The 16185-nt window shown below is 37.4% G+C and overlaps 1 protein-coding gene across 1 annotated transcript in view; it reads left to right on the top strand.

The window, feature by feature from the left end:
* Positions 1-16185, top strand: part of Xirp2 (xin actin binding repeat containing 2) — a 336814-nt gene that overhangs the window by 274180 nt on the left and 46449 nt on the right. The window contains exon 4 of the mRNA XM_055600574.1: positions 12885-13006. Coding sequence (XP_055456549.1) covers positions 12950-13006 — 57 coding nt within the window. The 5' untranslated portion in view covers positions 12885-12949. The remainder of the gene's footprint in view (positions 1-12884; positions 13007-16185) is intronic.

Raw genomic sequence — 16185 nt, 5'->3', positions numbered from 1 at the left:
ATAGATAGATAGATAGATAGATAGATAGATAGATAGATAGATAGATAGATAGATAGATAGACACACATATATGTACAATGAATGATTTGCTGATTTCTGTCATAGTTAGAATTTATATCTTGGTCAAGGCACCTTGACCAAGAGCAACTTGGGGAAGAAAGGATTTATTTCGTTTTACAGCTTGTTGTAGATAATTCAGGGAAATTGTGGCAGGAACCTTAAGGCAGGAAAGGATGCAGAGGCCATGGAGGAACAGTGCTTACTGGGTTGCTTTCCAAGGCTTTTTCAGCCTGACTTTTTATGTACCTCAGGACCAGCTGTCCAGGACGACACCTTCCACAGTGGACAGGGGCCTCCCACATCAATTACTAATTATGAATCGGTACCAAAGGATGGCCCACAGGCCAAGCTCATGGGGGCATTGTCTCTCTAGAGGTTCCCTCTTCCCGAATAACTCTAGGCTATGTCAAATTGACATAATTTTATGAAGGGAAGCAGGGAAGGAATGCATTTGAAGGAGACGGAAGAAGGGGGACTGGAAACAGTGAAGGGAAGAGAAGCTGTATTTGGAATGTAATGGATAAGAGAAGAATTAAAAAGAAAAAAACAAGCCAGCACAATTTCCTATTGTTTTGTCACAAATGACAACAAACATCAGGAAAAAAAATGTTATATTGCAGTTGTAGGTGTCCTGTATTCCCGAGGAGATTCACTGTGCAGAAATCAAGATGACTTGTAGGCCAAGTTCCTCCAACAAGCTTCACAGGAGAACTATCTTCTAACTTATCTACCATCTGGAAGGTAGATCCATCTTTATTACTTACTTTTACCTCCTGAAAAGCCTCTCTATCTATCTATCTATCTACCTATCTATCTATCTATCTATCTATCTATCTATCTATCTATCTATCTATCTATCCATCCATCTATCTCCTCTCTCCTCTCTCCTCTCTCCTTCTCTCTCCTCTCCTTTCCTCTCCTTTTCTCTTCTCTTCAGTCCTTACTATGCTATTCTCCTGTTTCGCTCTTTGACTTATGAAGCCTCTTGGGATTACAATTTAACCATAGAGAGAATCCAGGAAACTCTTCCGATTTCAAGATCCTTAGCTGCGTAGCAGCAGCAAAATTCTTTTATTTTAATTAAATCTTTATTTATTTATTTTTTAATACAAAAAATAAAAATTTAATAATTTTTTAAAAGATTTATTTCTTGTATTCTCTATAGATGAATGTTTAGTTAACATTCGTGTATGTGTAACAGTTGTACCTCTGATAGTGGTGGGGATTAGGAAAGGGTATTAGATTTCCTAAAACTGGAGTCACGGGTAGTTGGTGACAGCTGTTTGAATTCTGGGAACTGAACCTAGGTACTTTGCAAGAGTAGCAATTGCTCTTAATATCTAAACTACTGTTATTATATTTTATCATAAAGGAGTTAACTTATAAATAAAAATTGCATGTTAATGCTAGAGTCCTAACAAATGAAGTAATATTTAAGTAATATTTACAGATTTAAATGGAGTTTTTTTTAATTTAATTTTATTTTTTTTCTTATCAGTTACATTTTATTAACTCTGTATCCCAGCCGTGTCCTGATCCTTCATTCCCTCCCAGTCCCTCCCTCCCTCATCTCCACCGTGCCCCTTGCCAAGTCCACTGATAGGGGGAACCTCCTCCCCATTCATCTGATCCTGTTTTATCAGGTATCTTCAGGACTGGCTGCAAAGCTCTCCTCTGTGGCCTAACAGGACTGCTCCTCCCTTGGGGGGTGGGGAGGCCAAAGAGCCAGTCATTGAGTTCCTGTTAGAAATAGTTCTTGTTCCCCTCACTATGGGAAACCAATTGGTTACTGAGCTACCACAGGCTACATCTGAGCAGAGGTTCTAGGTTACATTCATACATGGTCCTTGGTTGCATGTCAGTCTCAGAAAAGACCCTGTGCCCAGATATCTTTGGTCCTTGTGGAGCTCCTATCCTTTCCTCATCAGACTAACTCCCCTTCTTTCTTATGATTCCCTGTACTCTGCCAAAGGTTTGGTCATGAGTCTTTGCTTTGAAAACACTGCTATTTTTATATTAATTACAGTTTATTATGAGGGAGGGTGGGTGTAATTGGGAGGGAATGAGAGAGGGGGCTACAGCTGGGATACAAAGTAAATTAATTATAATTAATTCTTTCGTTTTCATGTAAGTTAACATGTCATAGGTTCGAGGGCCTGAGATATAAACATCATTATGCCAACTCCTATTTTGTCCAACGTACACTGCATCTTCTCTTCTTCTACTTGGCCACTTCATTTGCAGGTTGTTTTCTGGTATCTGGTAAACAAGTTCTAATGAGAGAGAACCTGAAAAGGAGCCAAGAACAAATTCCCTGCGTTGCTGAGGAGAGAACTTTGTGAATGAATAAACTTCCATACAGTTGGGTGCAGGGATGAAATCAGGGAAAGTTAGGAGTACGCATGCCACAGCACGTTGTTTTGGATGAAAATGAGATAATGGGGTGATGGGTTGAAGTTTCCATGGGTCTGTTTCCATGCTAGAAGGATGCCAGGAGACAGTTTTTGTGATGCTATGGCATCCACTGACACTCATTTTATTCCCTTGCCCTTCCTCGTTGTGGTAAGAGCTGTGATTTTATGCAATACCGGGCTGGACTATTGCTCTGTCATATTATCATCTATTACTTGGTTTTATAATATTCAAATAAGGGATAAGAATCTTAAAAACTCAAATTGATAATGTATTTGGCATGATAGGAGTACTTTAAATGCTTACAGAAATGAATTTTCTTGTTAGCTGAAAGATATGTAAATATTAAAATTACAAAAAGAGTATTCCTGCTAATGGATATGAGCCTATGCTATGTCTAATGCAATCATATTCTGCACACAAATTCAAACTTGATTATAGGTCATATATTTATATTTAATAAAATTTACCTCAGCACTTTCCCAGTTCAATTCTCAATCAATTTCCCAAGTGCTAAACAGTTGTGAGTTCTTTATGACACATCCAGAATAAATATCAAGGCAGCTGCTGTGTCACTCTTAAAGAACTTGCCTTCTTGAATAGCATCAAAAATTCCTTCAGCCATGGGACCCAACATCTCATTCTTGACTGATTCTTAGAACTAAATCAAGGCTTTTGGTGGTGACGTCAGAGAAATTTCAAAGAAAAAATAATTCAAATTATGTTCTTCTTCTAAATAGTTTACCTGGCTGTTGAACCTTAGAGTCTGTTTTGAGTCATAATTACAACTGTGTTAGCCATCTGGAAGTCTGTTAACTGTCTTATTATATCTGTAAAATGAACCAGTTCACAACAGAAAAATATCATATCAGTCAGTGTTCTCTAGAAGAGAAGAACTGATAGAATGAATTTTATGTTTTAAAGGGGAATTTATTAGATTGACTTACAGGCTGTGGTCTGTCTGGCTAGTGGTCCAATAGTATCTGTCTCCTGTATATAATGTCAAGAATCTGATAATGATTCAGTACATGAAGCCGGATGTCTCAGCTGGTCTTCAGGACATGTCAGGGTCCCAGTGAGCTGGGAACTAATACCAGAGAAGGAATGCCCCAGCAACAGTGACAAAGGACTTGTCAGTGAGGCTGAAGGCAAGCAGGCCCAGCTACTCCCCCAGGTGTGCATCTCATCAGCCATGGGACAAGCAGGGAGTTCTAAAACTATCTGTATCTCCGTTTACTTGCCCTCCTTCCCCCCCCCAAAAAAAAACACTAAAAAACCCTCCCCTCACATCATGATCAAGAGTATTACTTAATACTCTTGACTTGTCTGCCTACACTGGCCTGCTCTTGTTTTTTTGTTTTGTTTTGTTTTGTTTTGTTTACTTGTAAATCATTTTGAGTTCTTTTCCTATAATTCAGTGATGTTAGCATTTGGATGGCTTATTGGTGATCTTTATTGGAACTGACCCCTGAAACCCACTGAATATTCTCCATCTCTAGTTTTCTTTCTTCCTACAAACTTTTTCTAAAACATTTGAATTTTTTTTTTTAGGTTTCCCATATCCAATTCCATCCAGTTTTATTCCTGCTATAAAGTTAGTATAATTGTTTTCTGAAGTGATTATATCTCTAACTCTATCTCTATCTAGATCATCTACCTCTATCTCTGTCGATGTATATCATCTATATGGTCTCTATCTAGCATCTCTCTCATCTCTACCTCTGTCTCTATATCTATACATCGATCTATGTCAGGACATTCTCTTAAAATCATCTTATAAACCACTGATGGTCTGCTAAGGATTTTCATCACTTTAAAAAGCATTTAACCCTTCAACATAACCTGTACTTCATTTACCAGATGCTGAAGGATGAAGATCTCCTAATGGTGTCCTCAAAGTCACTGCCCAACTATTCACACACAATTTCTTAGCCTTGTTGTTGATTAATCCTTTCTGCATCTTTCCCTTGCACACATGCAAGAAGGCGACCCCAGCAAGCCTCCAGCCTTACCTCCAACATCACAGATGGCTTATGTGCTGCCTGTACATATTCACCTTGTATAAGCACACTACCATTTGGGGCTATAAATGTCTACCTCAAAGAAGGGGAGGAAAAAACAAAGATATCCTATGTTCTTTGTAGATATTCTAAACTAGGCCTTATTAGTTATTTTATTACAATAATGTATGTTTAATTTACTCTACAAATATGAAATGAGAAAATTATAGACACGCTTTCCTGTCTCTTTCTTTTTCTTAATCTTTGTGTTATCTTGTGTTTCTTTACAATGATAATAAGCAAAAAGATCCACAGGCATTAGATGGGTACTGTATTTCATCAGTAGAATGGCTCTCTATTTTATTCTATGTAATTTGTTTCCGTAGTGATTTTGTCTGAAAAAAAATATATAACTTAGAAAGCTTTTCTTTATATGAATTTAATATATTTTTGGCCAACATTTTTTGTTGAAATGCTTTTAGATATACTGCCTGTTTCTTGTGAGTTTATTTGTAGTATTTGTCTTTCAATATTAAGTTTAATTTGTTATTAATTCAATAGTTGGTACATTTGATATTATATATTTATATAGGACTTCATATGGAAGCACTATATAAAAGCCTTTTCTCATTCTTGGATGGTTGTTTTTGTTTTTGTTTTTATTACCATCAGTGTGGATGCTTTCATTCTTTTCCTTGTGGTTATCAGGTTAGATGAAGACCAGTTTTTGGAGTCATACAATTAAATTTTATTAGTCAATAACTGGTTGCCTAGTTTCTCATGATAATCAATGTATGAAAGAAACACCTGAGAGTATCTGAATGTTGTTCTTTCATCACAGAAACTCTTCATATTCAAGGACATTTATAAATTTCTGATTTCCACTTGAGTTTTTGATCTTAGCCATTATGATGGGTGTAAGGTGAAATCTTGGGATCATTTTGATGTCCATTTTCCTGATGACTAAGGACACTGAACATTTCTTTAAGCGTTTCTCTGTCATTCAATATTCCTCTATTGAGAATTCTCTGTTTCGCTCTGTACCCCATTTTTTTTTAATTGTATTACATGGTTGCTGGTGTTTATCTTCTTTAGTTCTTTATATATTCTGGATATTAGTCCTCTGTCAGATAAAGGGTTGGTGAAGATCTTTTCTTCTGTAGGCTGTAGTTCTATTCAGATGACAGTGTCCTTTGCTTTACAGAAGCTTTTCAGTTTTTCATGAGGTCCCATTTATTGATTGTTGCTCTTAGAGTCTGTGCTGTTGGTGTTCTGTTCAGGAAGTTGTCTCCTGTGTCAATGAGTTCAAGGCTCTTCCCCACTTTTTCTTCTAACCGCTTTAGTGTGTCTGGTTTTATGTTAAGATCATTGATCCACTTGGACTTTAGTTTTGTGCAGGGTGATAAATACAGATCTACACAGAAGGCCTTTGAAAGGCTCTACCCAGCAGGGTATTAAAGCAGATGCTGAGACTCATAGCCAAACTTTGGGCAGAGTACAGGGAATCTTATGAAAGAAAGGGGAGATGAAAGACCTGGAAAGGATAGAAGCTCCACAAGAAGAGCAACAGAGCCAAAATATCTGGGCACAGTCTTTTCTGAGACTGATACTCCAAACAAGGACCATGCGTGGAGATAACCTAGAACCCCAGCACAGATGTAGCTCATGGCAGCTCATTCTCCAAGTGGGTACCCTAGTAAGGGGAATAGGTGCTGTCTCTGACATGAATTCAGTGGCTGGCTCATTGATCACTTCCCTCGGGGGGGGGGGGGGGGGGGCCCTCCCCCGGCCCAAGGGGGAGGGGGGGGGGGCCCGCCCGGATGTTTTTTGGTGGGGGGGGGGGGGGGGGGGGGGGGGGGGTTGCTGGGAGGGGAGGGGGGGGGCCTGGGAGATGGCCCCGGGCGGGGGGGGGGGGGGGGGGCGCAGCCTTACCAGGCCATAGAGGAAGACTGTGAAGCCAGTCCTGATGATTTCTGATAGGCTGGGTGAGATGGAAGGGGAGGAGAATGTCCCCTAAGAGTGGACTGGAAGAGGGACATGAGAGGAGAAGAGGGATGGATGAAGGGGAAAAAAATTCTGATTGCATTGTCACCTGGAAACTTTCAAATTCTTTTACCAATAAATTGCTATGGTACCTGATTATGTTAAATTCTGGGTTATGGTAACTATTTTCATTTATATCCAAATTTCATTTTCAACAAAGTATTTCCTTTACAATATCTTAAAATGTGATGTGTGTTGCTTAGATATTTTTTTCTTTTTTTTCCAGCAATGGCTATCTCTCACTTTAAAGATTATCTAGACCCCAGTGCTTTGTTAAGTCCAGTGTGACTGGCTACTATCTATCTGCCTCTTGAAAAATTCCAGATCTCTTTTCTTATCTGCTTGAGTCAGCCTGGTCAACTTGTCATCATAAAACATATTCACCTTGGAGTCTCTACCTATTTCTACATATTTTTACTCTACAGGCTGACCTATTTTTAGACCTTTGTGCCTCCTCTCTCATTTACCTCTGCTCAAGCATCACAACTCAGGGACATGGTCCATGACCATGCTTTGTAGTATCTCCCATACCTTCATTCTATTTCCTTGCCTACCTTTATTTTGGGAGTTTTTTATTATATTTATTAATTGTAGTTTATTCACTTTCTAGCCCCTCCCAATTCTACCCTCCCCTTTTCTCTCCTATGCCCCTCTCCCAGTCCATTGATAGTGGAGTAGGACTTCCCCTTCCTTCTGATCCTAGTCTATCAGGTCTCATCAGGACTGGCTTCATTGTCTTCCTCTGTGGACTGGTAAGGCTGCTCCCACCTCAGGTGGAGGTAATCAAAGAGCCAGCCCATTACTTCATGTCAGAAATGGTCCATGTACCTATTACTGGGGAACCTTCTTGGACACTGAGCTGCCATGCGCTACTTCTGTGCTAGGGTTCTAGGTTATCTCCATGCATAGTCCTTGTTTGGAGTATCAGTCTCAGAAAAGACTCCTGTGTAAAAAAAAATACAGGGCTAGATGGTTTCAGCATAGAATTCTAACAGAAGTTCAAAGAAGAACTAACACCAATACTCTTCAAGCTATTCCACAACATAGAAACAGAAGGAACATTACCAAACTCATTCTATGAAGCCATAGTCACCTTGATACCTAAACCTCACAAAGACCCAACAAAGAAAGAGAATTTCAGACCAATCTTATAAACATTGATGCAAAAATACTCAATAAAATACTCACAAAAGAAGTCCAAGAATACATCACAGATCTCTCCGCTATGACCAAGTAGGCTTCATCCCAGGTATGCAGGGGTGGTTCAATATATGAAAATCCATCAATGTGATCCACCATATAAACAAAATGAAAGAAAAAGACCACATGATAATCTCCTTATGTGATGAAAAAGCATTTGATAAAATCCAACATTTATTTATTTTTAAAGTCCTGGAGAGATAAGGAATACAAGGCACTTACATAAACATAATAAAGGCAATACACAGCAAGCCTATAGCCAACATTAAGCAGAAAGAAACTTAAATCAATCCCACTGAAATCAGGGACGAGGCAAAGCTGCCCACTTTCTCCATACCTCTTTAACATAGCACTTGAAGTCCTTGCTAGAGCAATAAGACAATTAAAGGAGATCAAGGGGATTCAGCTCGGAAAGGAAGAAGTCAAAGTATCAGTATTTGCAGATGATATGACAGTATACATGAGTGACCCCAAAAATTCTGCCAGGGAACTCCTATAGCTGATAAACACCTTTAGCCAAGGGCTGAATACAAAATCAACTAAAAAAAAAAAAATCAGTAGCCCTCCTGGTATACAAAAGACAAAAGGGCTGAGAAAGGAATTAGGGAAATGACACCCTTCACAATAGCCACAAAGGACATAAAGTACCTTGATGTGACTCTAACCAAGCAAGTCAAAGACTTGTATGAAAAAAACTTTCAATCTCTGAAGAAAGAAATAGAAGATATCAGAAGACAGATTTTTCTTGTGTCTTTCATCTGCTTTCATGCTATTGCTAATATATCACTCATTTCCAATCTACGGCTTACCATATTACCTTCATTCTTCTGGTGTTTTGTTTTTGTTTTTGTTTTTGAATCTTGAAGTTTTTGTCATCTTTTGATTTTACCTTGATCTCTGCTGAGAATTTGGTTTGGCTGATACCAGCCTCCTGCCGCACACAAGTGCTAGCAGTTTCTCAATGAAATAAAAAGTTCAAATATTTTCCACTTCATACTACAGGTTTTTTGTTTTTCACAACATTCTTTTTGTATTAGTGAATATTGATTTTATGCAAGCATGGGTTTTATTGGATCATTTGAATTTTAGAATTTTGCATATTCCATGTTGGGTAGGTAAAACGGAAAATGATATGATTCACGTAAATTCAAGTTATATGTAAATAAGCCAGTTTTAGAGTGTCTAATGTCTAATGCATGAATTTCATCTCACAGAATCTATTATTTTATTATGCACTCATCCGTTTTGTAAGACTTTTTCCAGAGCTGTAGTTTGGGAATGTGCCTCCCATATTTCGGAAGCAATAAGAAGTATTTACATTTAGAAAACATGCTGACATGAAATCTGGCTTTATAAGTAAGACAGTGACAGAGCACTTGTGCCTGTGAACCCTGCCACATTGGGCATTTTATGTGCGGACATTTTTATGATGCTGGCAGCATTTTGAAGTAACACACAGACCCTGGATTTATGTATCAGGATGCTGGCCTATATTTCACATTGCTACTGTTTAAAGGTATTAGGACTGAATTTGCAATATTTAATATTGTAAGATAATTGTTGGTGAGACATGCTTGTCACTTTTTATTTTTATTCTAACATGCAACATATGTAGACAGTTTAATCTCAAACTGGAGACTGAGCAGCTAAGTGACAGTAGTTAACATTAAATATATGAATGAACCTTTTGGGATTTATTAACGAGTGTTGCCACATATTGCTATGTTCTCTTCTTTTGACAACAGACTCATGAAAATAGGAGAAAACCCCAAGTTGAAATAATCTCATTGATGGTTCCTTATTATATTTAGTGCCTAGCAACTGAGACTCATTATTGTATCGCTGACAAAAAAAAAAAAAAAAAAAACAGACTGGTAAATACACAGTCTTCTTTGATTGATTGTGCCGATGTGAATAATTGGTCAAGAATTCTCTGAGCATAATATTGCACCAATGTACCTTAAAAACTGCTGTAAACATGAACTCTCCATGGAAAGAAAAACTGACAACAGGTATAATGAATTTCTGTGGCCTGCAGAAAAAAAAAATATCAAATGAGTTTGTTTGCTTCTAAAAGTTGTAGAAGAAAAGCTTGTGTGTGAACATAATAACTTGAATTTTCTGTATTGTAGAAGGCATTCTATTACAAAAATGATCATTTATATCTTTTGCTAAAACAAATAGAACACTTAATGAAAGACATTCTTGTCTTCAGTGTTTGAAACTTGTCTTCATGACAGATTGTATTTTTTAATATTTAATTTTCCTTCATTGTTTTGCTCTCTGTGTTGTTTCTTTTTTATGTGGTTTATTATGTCACATAAAGAATTGATGTTTTAATGAATTGTCAATTACATTGGTATTAGCAATAAAGGAAACTTGGTGTATTTAGAGTGTGATGGATTCTCAGCATAGTGATGCCATTAGCTTTGAAACTACAGGGAACCCACTGTCCTTCTTTGGGTATGGCTTTACTTATCTATATAATGAATTTTCTGTAATGTCCACAGACAGAAAACTTCTAATAAACTTTTTTTGTGATGTTAGTACTTATGAAGCTTCCTAACAAAGCTCATCTAAATATTTGGGGGTTTTTCTTCTTCATAGGACACTTCAACCTTTTAGCTTGTTATCTTGTCTTATTCACAGCAATCACTTCCATCATTTTCTTCTTTTCCACATATACTATGTGACAACAAACAGGTCTATTTGTTCTTTTATTACTTCTACTTTTAAAAAAATATTTCAAATTTATTTGTGCTGTTCTCTAAACTCAGTTACACCCACATATTTTGGAGCAGGGAATGATAAGGTCCTGTGGCTCACTATCCCTCTTCTTCCATACATCCCTAAGGAAAGCCTTGTCTAGCCAAGACCAAAATACTGTGTCAAGTGTGATCAGCACCATGTTAAGAGTACCTGGTGCCATACTTGGAGAATAAGGTACGGAAACATCATTTTGCTTCTTTAAGAGAAATTTAGCAGGTCTGGACTTAGAAGATTGAGAAGCAACTTGGTTTCCTGTTTGCTAACTATGGTCTTTCTACTCCATGCCCCCTGTCCATTTAAGAGCAGTGGACAGAAAGTTTGGAGAACACATAAAAAATACAGTAGTTTCTTCACTGCCTAAAAGGCTGTTGGTAAATACAATCCAAAGACCCCTGAGTGCTTTAATAATAACCTTGAACATTTTCCCAGAAGTGGAAATATGATAACAATGGAGTACTTCATATTAAAAACAGCATCTGTACATTTTAGCAAGAATAAACAAGTTAGGTTAGGCTAAGATTAATCATGAAGGGATGAAATTTTTTACTATTATGCAAAATGATATTTATATTTGTTATGAAAAAAACATTTAATGAGTCATATTTTATTTGAAACTATAGAGCTCTTTGTCATGATGAAAAGGGACCACTGTGTTTGAACATAAGAGAACCTATCTGCATATGGATTATACATGCAGAAAAATTAGGATTTCTCCTAAGCATGTGAAAAAATTATGGGGATTTGTGGGAATCCTTTTTTTTCTCAGAAACATTGCAGTTCTTATGTGATACAAGTTTAGGATGGCAGTTAAATTTCAAAATAGTTGACCTTTGTGAATGCATCACTGTGATAGAGTCACACTTCTTGATACTTTATAGTTTGTATTTTTATAACATGGTAAATAAGATGTTTTTATTAAACATATAAAATATTTACTTGAACAAAAAGCCACAAATACCAAGTCGTGGAGTTAAAGTGCAAGCTGTTCTAGTTATTTTTGAGCCACAGAAGCTGTTCTTATGAGCCATTGTGCACATAAATCTTGAGACACCAAAAAAAATTAAAAGTGAACAACCCAATAAGATGTTTTACTGTGGAGGCTGAGGGCTGAGGAGGAATAAGGAAAGAAGGAAGTGAGTTGGCATATTATTACTCGAAGTGATTTACAGTTCGGTCCAGAGTGGTTATATTAAACCAACCTACATAATAAAATACACCAAAGAGTCACATCTTTGTCTCAGAAGCTATAATCACCAAGGAGGGCAACCTTGGAGTGCATATGCTTAAGAGTTGGAAAAAGTACTCACACAATCACATTCACACATGTGTCCACATGTGTGTGAGTGCATGCACACACATACTTCTTAGAATGTGTGGTAAACCATCTAGCAAAGTAGGTGCTGAAAAGCACTGCATTAAACAAGAAAACCTGGCTATGAGACCAGTTTGGGCACATGTGAGCTACCTAATGGTGGAGAGTCATGTAACTATGAGAGTCCTTTCACTGAGAGCTGATACTGGGGCACACGGTGACTGATGTCTAAGGCTGTGCTTGTATTGGATTGGCCACAGGGGTTCTTTTGGCTCAGGATACCACCATTCTGTAACCTCGCAATCAATCCCTTTGTGTTAGTTCCAGGTGTGAAAATCTTCTCTGTCTGGTTTAGTGGGAAAAATACCAAACTTTCTGCTGCAGGTGACAGACAAAGCCATTACTAATGTTATTACTGTTCTTTCTTATGTACACTCTGTGTCCGATTAAAAGGAAAGAATCTACAGTCTGCAACCTTTGGTTTTAGTTGCATATACCTCCTTCAGGGTTGAGCACAAGGAAAGATTCAAAGAACAAAGATGTCCTTGTTAATATTCCAACTGTATTCAAACCTACCCCTTAGAAATTTTGTGATCCTGGGGAGCTTTTTTATTGTTGTTCTTGTTGTTGTTTTAACCACTGTGTTTTTCTGTTTTCACCCATATAAACTTTAAGAAATAGCATCTGCCCACAGGGTTGTTAGAGAAGCCAATGAGATGTTTATGCAGTGTTTAGCATAAATGCAACGTACAGCGCTTGAAGAATATTAATTATTAAAATTATGTATCTATTATTAAATTATCATTTCTCATCATACTAACTGCAGAAGTAGGAGGGATGGGCAATAATGGTGTTTTATGAGGATATTCTCCTGCATGCGCATTTTCTATCTTTGCCCTGAAGCTTGGAAAAAAGAAATTGACAGAGAAACTTTGAATGTGCTGTGATACTTTTCAGTCCGGGTTAGGAAAGCAAGCACTGTAGAAGCCCTTTCTGTTCTTAGTTGGTGCCATTTTCTTCTCAAGCTGACACCTATCTGAAAACGCTACCTTTGTTTTCAGTCACCTTCAACCTTACTAAGTCCGGAGAAGCCAGTACACCTGGAAGTGAAGGCCAGTCCGATCTCCTCGAGGCGCTCTCCCTGAAGGAGCGGATGGCAAGGTACCAGGCAGCTGTGTCCAGGGGTGACACCCGCAGCTTCTCAGCTAATGTAAGCACGTCTGGAGAATTTTGCATGATGTAATATGCATACTGTCTGCCCATTCCTCTTTGAAAATCAAGAATAGTACTAGCTGTGATATTTCCTACAGAAGACCCCCCAAAATGAATGAATGAATGAATGAATGAATGAATGAATGGTAAATAAATAAATGAATAAATAAATAAATGAATAAATAAATAAATAAATAAATAAATAAATAAATAAGTACGTGAATCTAATTCAGACCTTCTGACTTGAAGCCCCAGATGTGCTGGTTGATGGTTGCATGAACCGGAAGTATTCTCTTGATCTGTCCCTGAGCTTCGGTTTCCTGCACTGAGGAATGGGAATGATCATCTAGCTAATAGGATCTTGGGGAAGAACCAAGGAGATAACTTATGTGGAAGCCAGGAGGCACTAAATAAACGTGTTATTATTGTCATCGTTACCACTTAACCTATAGCTATTCTCCTCAGAAAGGTTGAGGATTAATTTCAAATCTTAATAATGTGGGCTTATGTGCTGGTCTTGTGTACCACTCATTTGAATTCTCTTGCAGTGTAATTTTTTTTTCTTGCTATGCATCAACTCCATTAGGAGAAGCTTAATCAACATAGAAATGAGAGAGATTATCAATGCGGGCACTTTACTAAACCAATTATGTTTATGGGAAACTCTGAGATTCAGAAAGACTACCAATTTTAGAGATAACCCATAATAAGTGATGTTCAAAAGAATTTGTCAGATTCTATATTCTGTGCCCTTCCGTGTAATGAAATTTAAGAACAGTTTTTTTTTTAATAATTATAATCCCCAAATTAGCCATGTAGTGTGTGTGTGTGTGTATTTGTGTGTGTGTTTGTAACAAAGAGAGAGAGAGGGAGGGAGAGAGGGTCCCAAAGGTGTAACTTAAAAATAGCTTCTCAACATTTACAAATTATTTAGAGACAAGGCTGACTATGCCAAACTCATTAGCAGCCTTGCAATTGCAGATGACATTTAAGTTTTTACATAGTCATTAAAATACATTTTAGATACTGCATAGATTTAGAATGGGTGTACAGAAGTGACATGAGTGACTGTGTGACTTCCAAAGCAAGCGGATGAGCTCAACTTTGTTTTCTGCTAGACTTCTTGGTGAGCACCCCCTGCTGGGGATTTAAAAAAAAAACGTCACTGCACTTGTAGTTCTAAATTACTAGGGAAACAGCCAACATCAAAATGTAGAAAATCCTCAAACAGCAACGACAACAATAATAATGAGAATGAACAACAACAATAAGAATGAGCTACTATTGGTAACAACAACAACAACAACAATGTTGATTCACAAGCTATCAGACTTTCTAAGTTGAGAAAATGCCTCATTAAATATTTGCTATTTGGTAAACAATGGTTTTCATTAGGAAGACTAAGATCTTTTCCCATAAATTGGATAATATGTCATAAAACAGATTAGTATCATGATATAATTTGTGTTTCTAAGGTACCTAAAAAAAGGAAATGCTAAGAATGGTACACAGCCAATTTGTAAGACAAAAAGTTTCTGATAGGGAGGGGCATGGGAGGAGTAGAGGGAGGGAAGGCAGGATTGGGAGGGGAAGAAGGAGGGGCTACAGCTGGGATACAAAGTGAATAACTTGTGGCAAATAAATAAAAGTAAATAAAGGACAAACAAGTCTCTAATAATCAACAGTAGTCCTATAAAAGATGTTGTCTGGTTAGTCACTGAGTGATCTTGCTCTAGCCTTAACATGTTTCGATTTATTGGCCTCTTCTACATTTATTCCACCCCCATCCCCACTGTCTAGTTGTTAGGAATACCAACATTCCCTTGCCGCACTCAGTGTTGGGTTTACTACTGTTTATTGTGGGGTTTCGTACCTCAAAATTGGTGATATATAAAATGCTCTAAAGGAAAAAAAAAGCTTAGACTTTACAAAAAAGAAAACTCTCTTTTGAAGTGGTAAACCAACTTTTTTTTCTTGAAAACCATTCCCATCAAGAATGTTGTAAGAGAAGGTATATTTCTATCATTTTGATGTTTTATTGCTGTTTTCAAACAGTGTGCTTTGAACCAGAATCACCTCTTCTGTTTCATATATGTCCAATAATCTTTATCATAGTGATTACAATGAGGTATAACTGCCCAGGCTGCCTGTAAGATTTAAGTCACATCTCACTGAAGGTGAAAAGAGTTCTGCCCTGATTCATAAAATGTGAAGAATGAGCTACTGTTGGTTCTGATTAACTTTCCATGGACTGTGGAAAGTTGTATCTGGAGGCTACTTAATGCCTTACTAAATCTTTATTCTTTTAGCATAAGATAAATAAAATGGACACCACAGACAAAGAATCCTATTCAATAAATAAATAGAGACTTATGTGAAAATCATCTACATGAAGAAATATAATCCTTTTCATTTCTGAACAAGTTTTAGGCCAAAAAATTAGTGAAAATTATTTCTAAAAGTTCTTTAATTACTAAGTTAAATTCCTAGACTTATGATGCCAATGCTCTTTGAACTATATTTAACATTCTCTTTTTATACAACAGTATTTTAACCCTCAGACTACCACACTCGATTTCTCTCAAATACTATGTTCAAGAAAATACTAGAATAAAGAAGAGCATTTATAAGCTCACAAAAATCTCAGTAAATATAGATAAGGAAAGTAAAATGCAGGTCTTGTTTGTCAGCGGTATCAAATGCTTTATCACTTAGGCCAATTAGGATGCTTGTGTCTCCCCACACAGCTGATGCAAACATCGCAAGTGGAAAGTCGAGAAGTCACAGATTCCTCCCCAACAGACTCCAATATGTCTCAGACATTCTTGAACAGCCAACAGTGATCAGCCAGTCTCCCCTTGTGCTAACTGCCAGCTGGCACTCTCGGCTCTAGGCGCGTGTGTGCCCCTGTAACAGCAAGTCTTCAAACAGCCCTAGACGAGAAGGGGATACTGTGTACTGAGCAACAAATCAAAAGCCAGATTATGCAGTGTAGTCTCCTTCTCTTTATCCTTTTTAACACACACCATAAATCTGCAATAAGAAGTATTGCTCTGTCCAGTGTATAAAATACAAGCTGCAGGGACTTTAGCTCAGGTTTTATCAGAACTAGGATTAAAATCACCATCTGTCCAACTTGCCAAATTATGTTGTTTCTCTTTAGTCCTGTCACCCAAA

This window comes from Psammomys obesus, unplaced genomic scaffold (genome assembly GCF_907164565.1).
Source record: "Psammomys obesus unplaced genomic scaffold, mPsaObe1.curated_primary_1811, whole genome shotgun sequence".
NCBI classification, from domain to species: domain Eukaryota; kingdom Metazoa; phylum Chordata; class Mammalia; order Rodentia; family Muridae; genus Psammomys; species Psammomys obesus.
The sequence above is the reverse complement of the archived record's forward strand: the minus strand, read 5'-3'. Positions and strand labels throughout refer to the sequence as shown.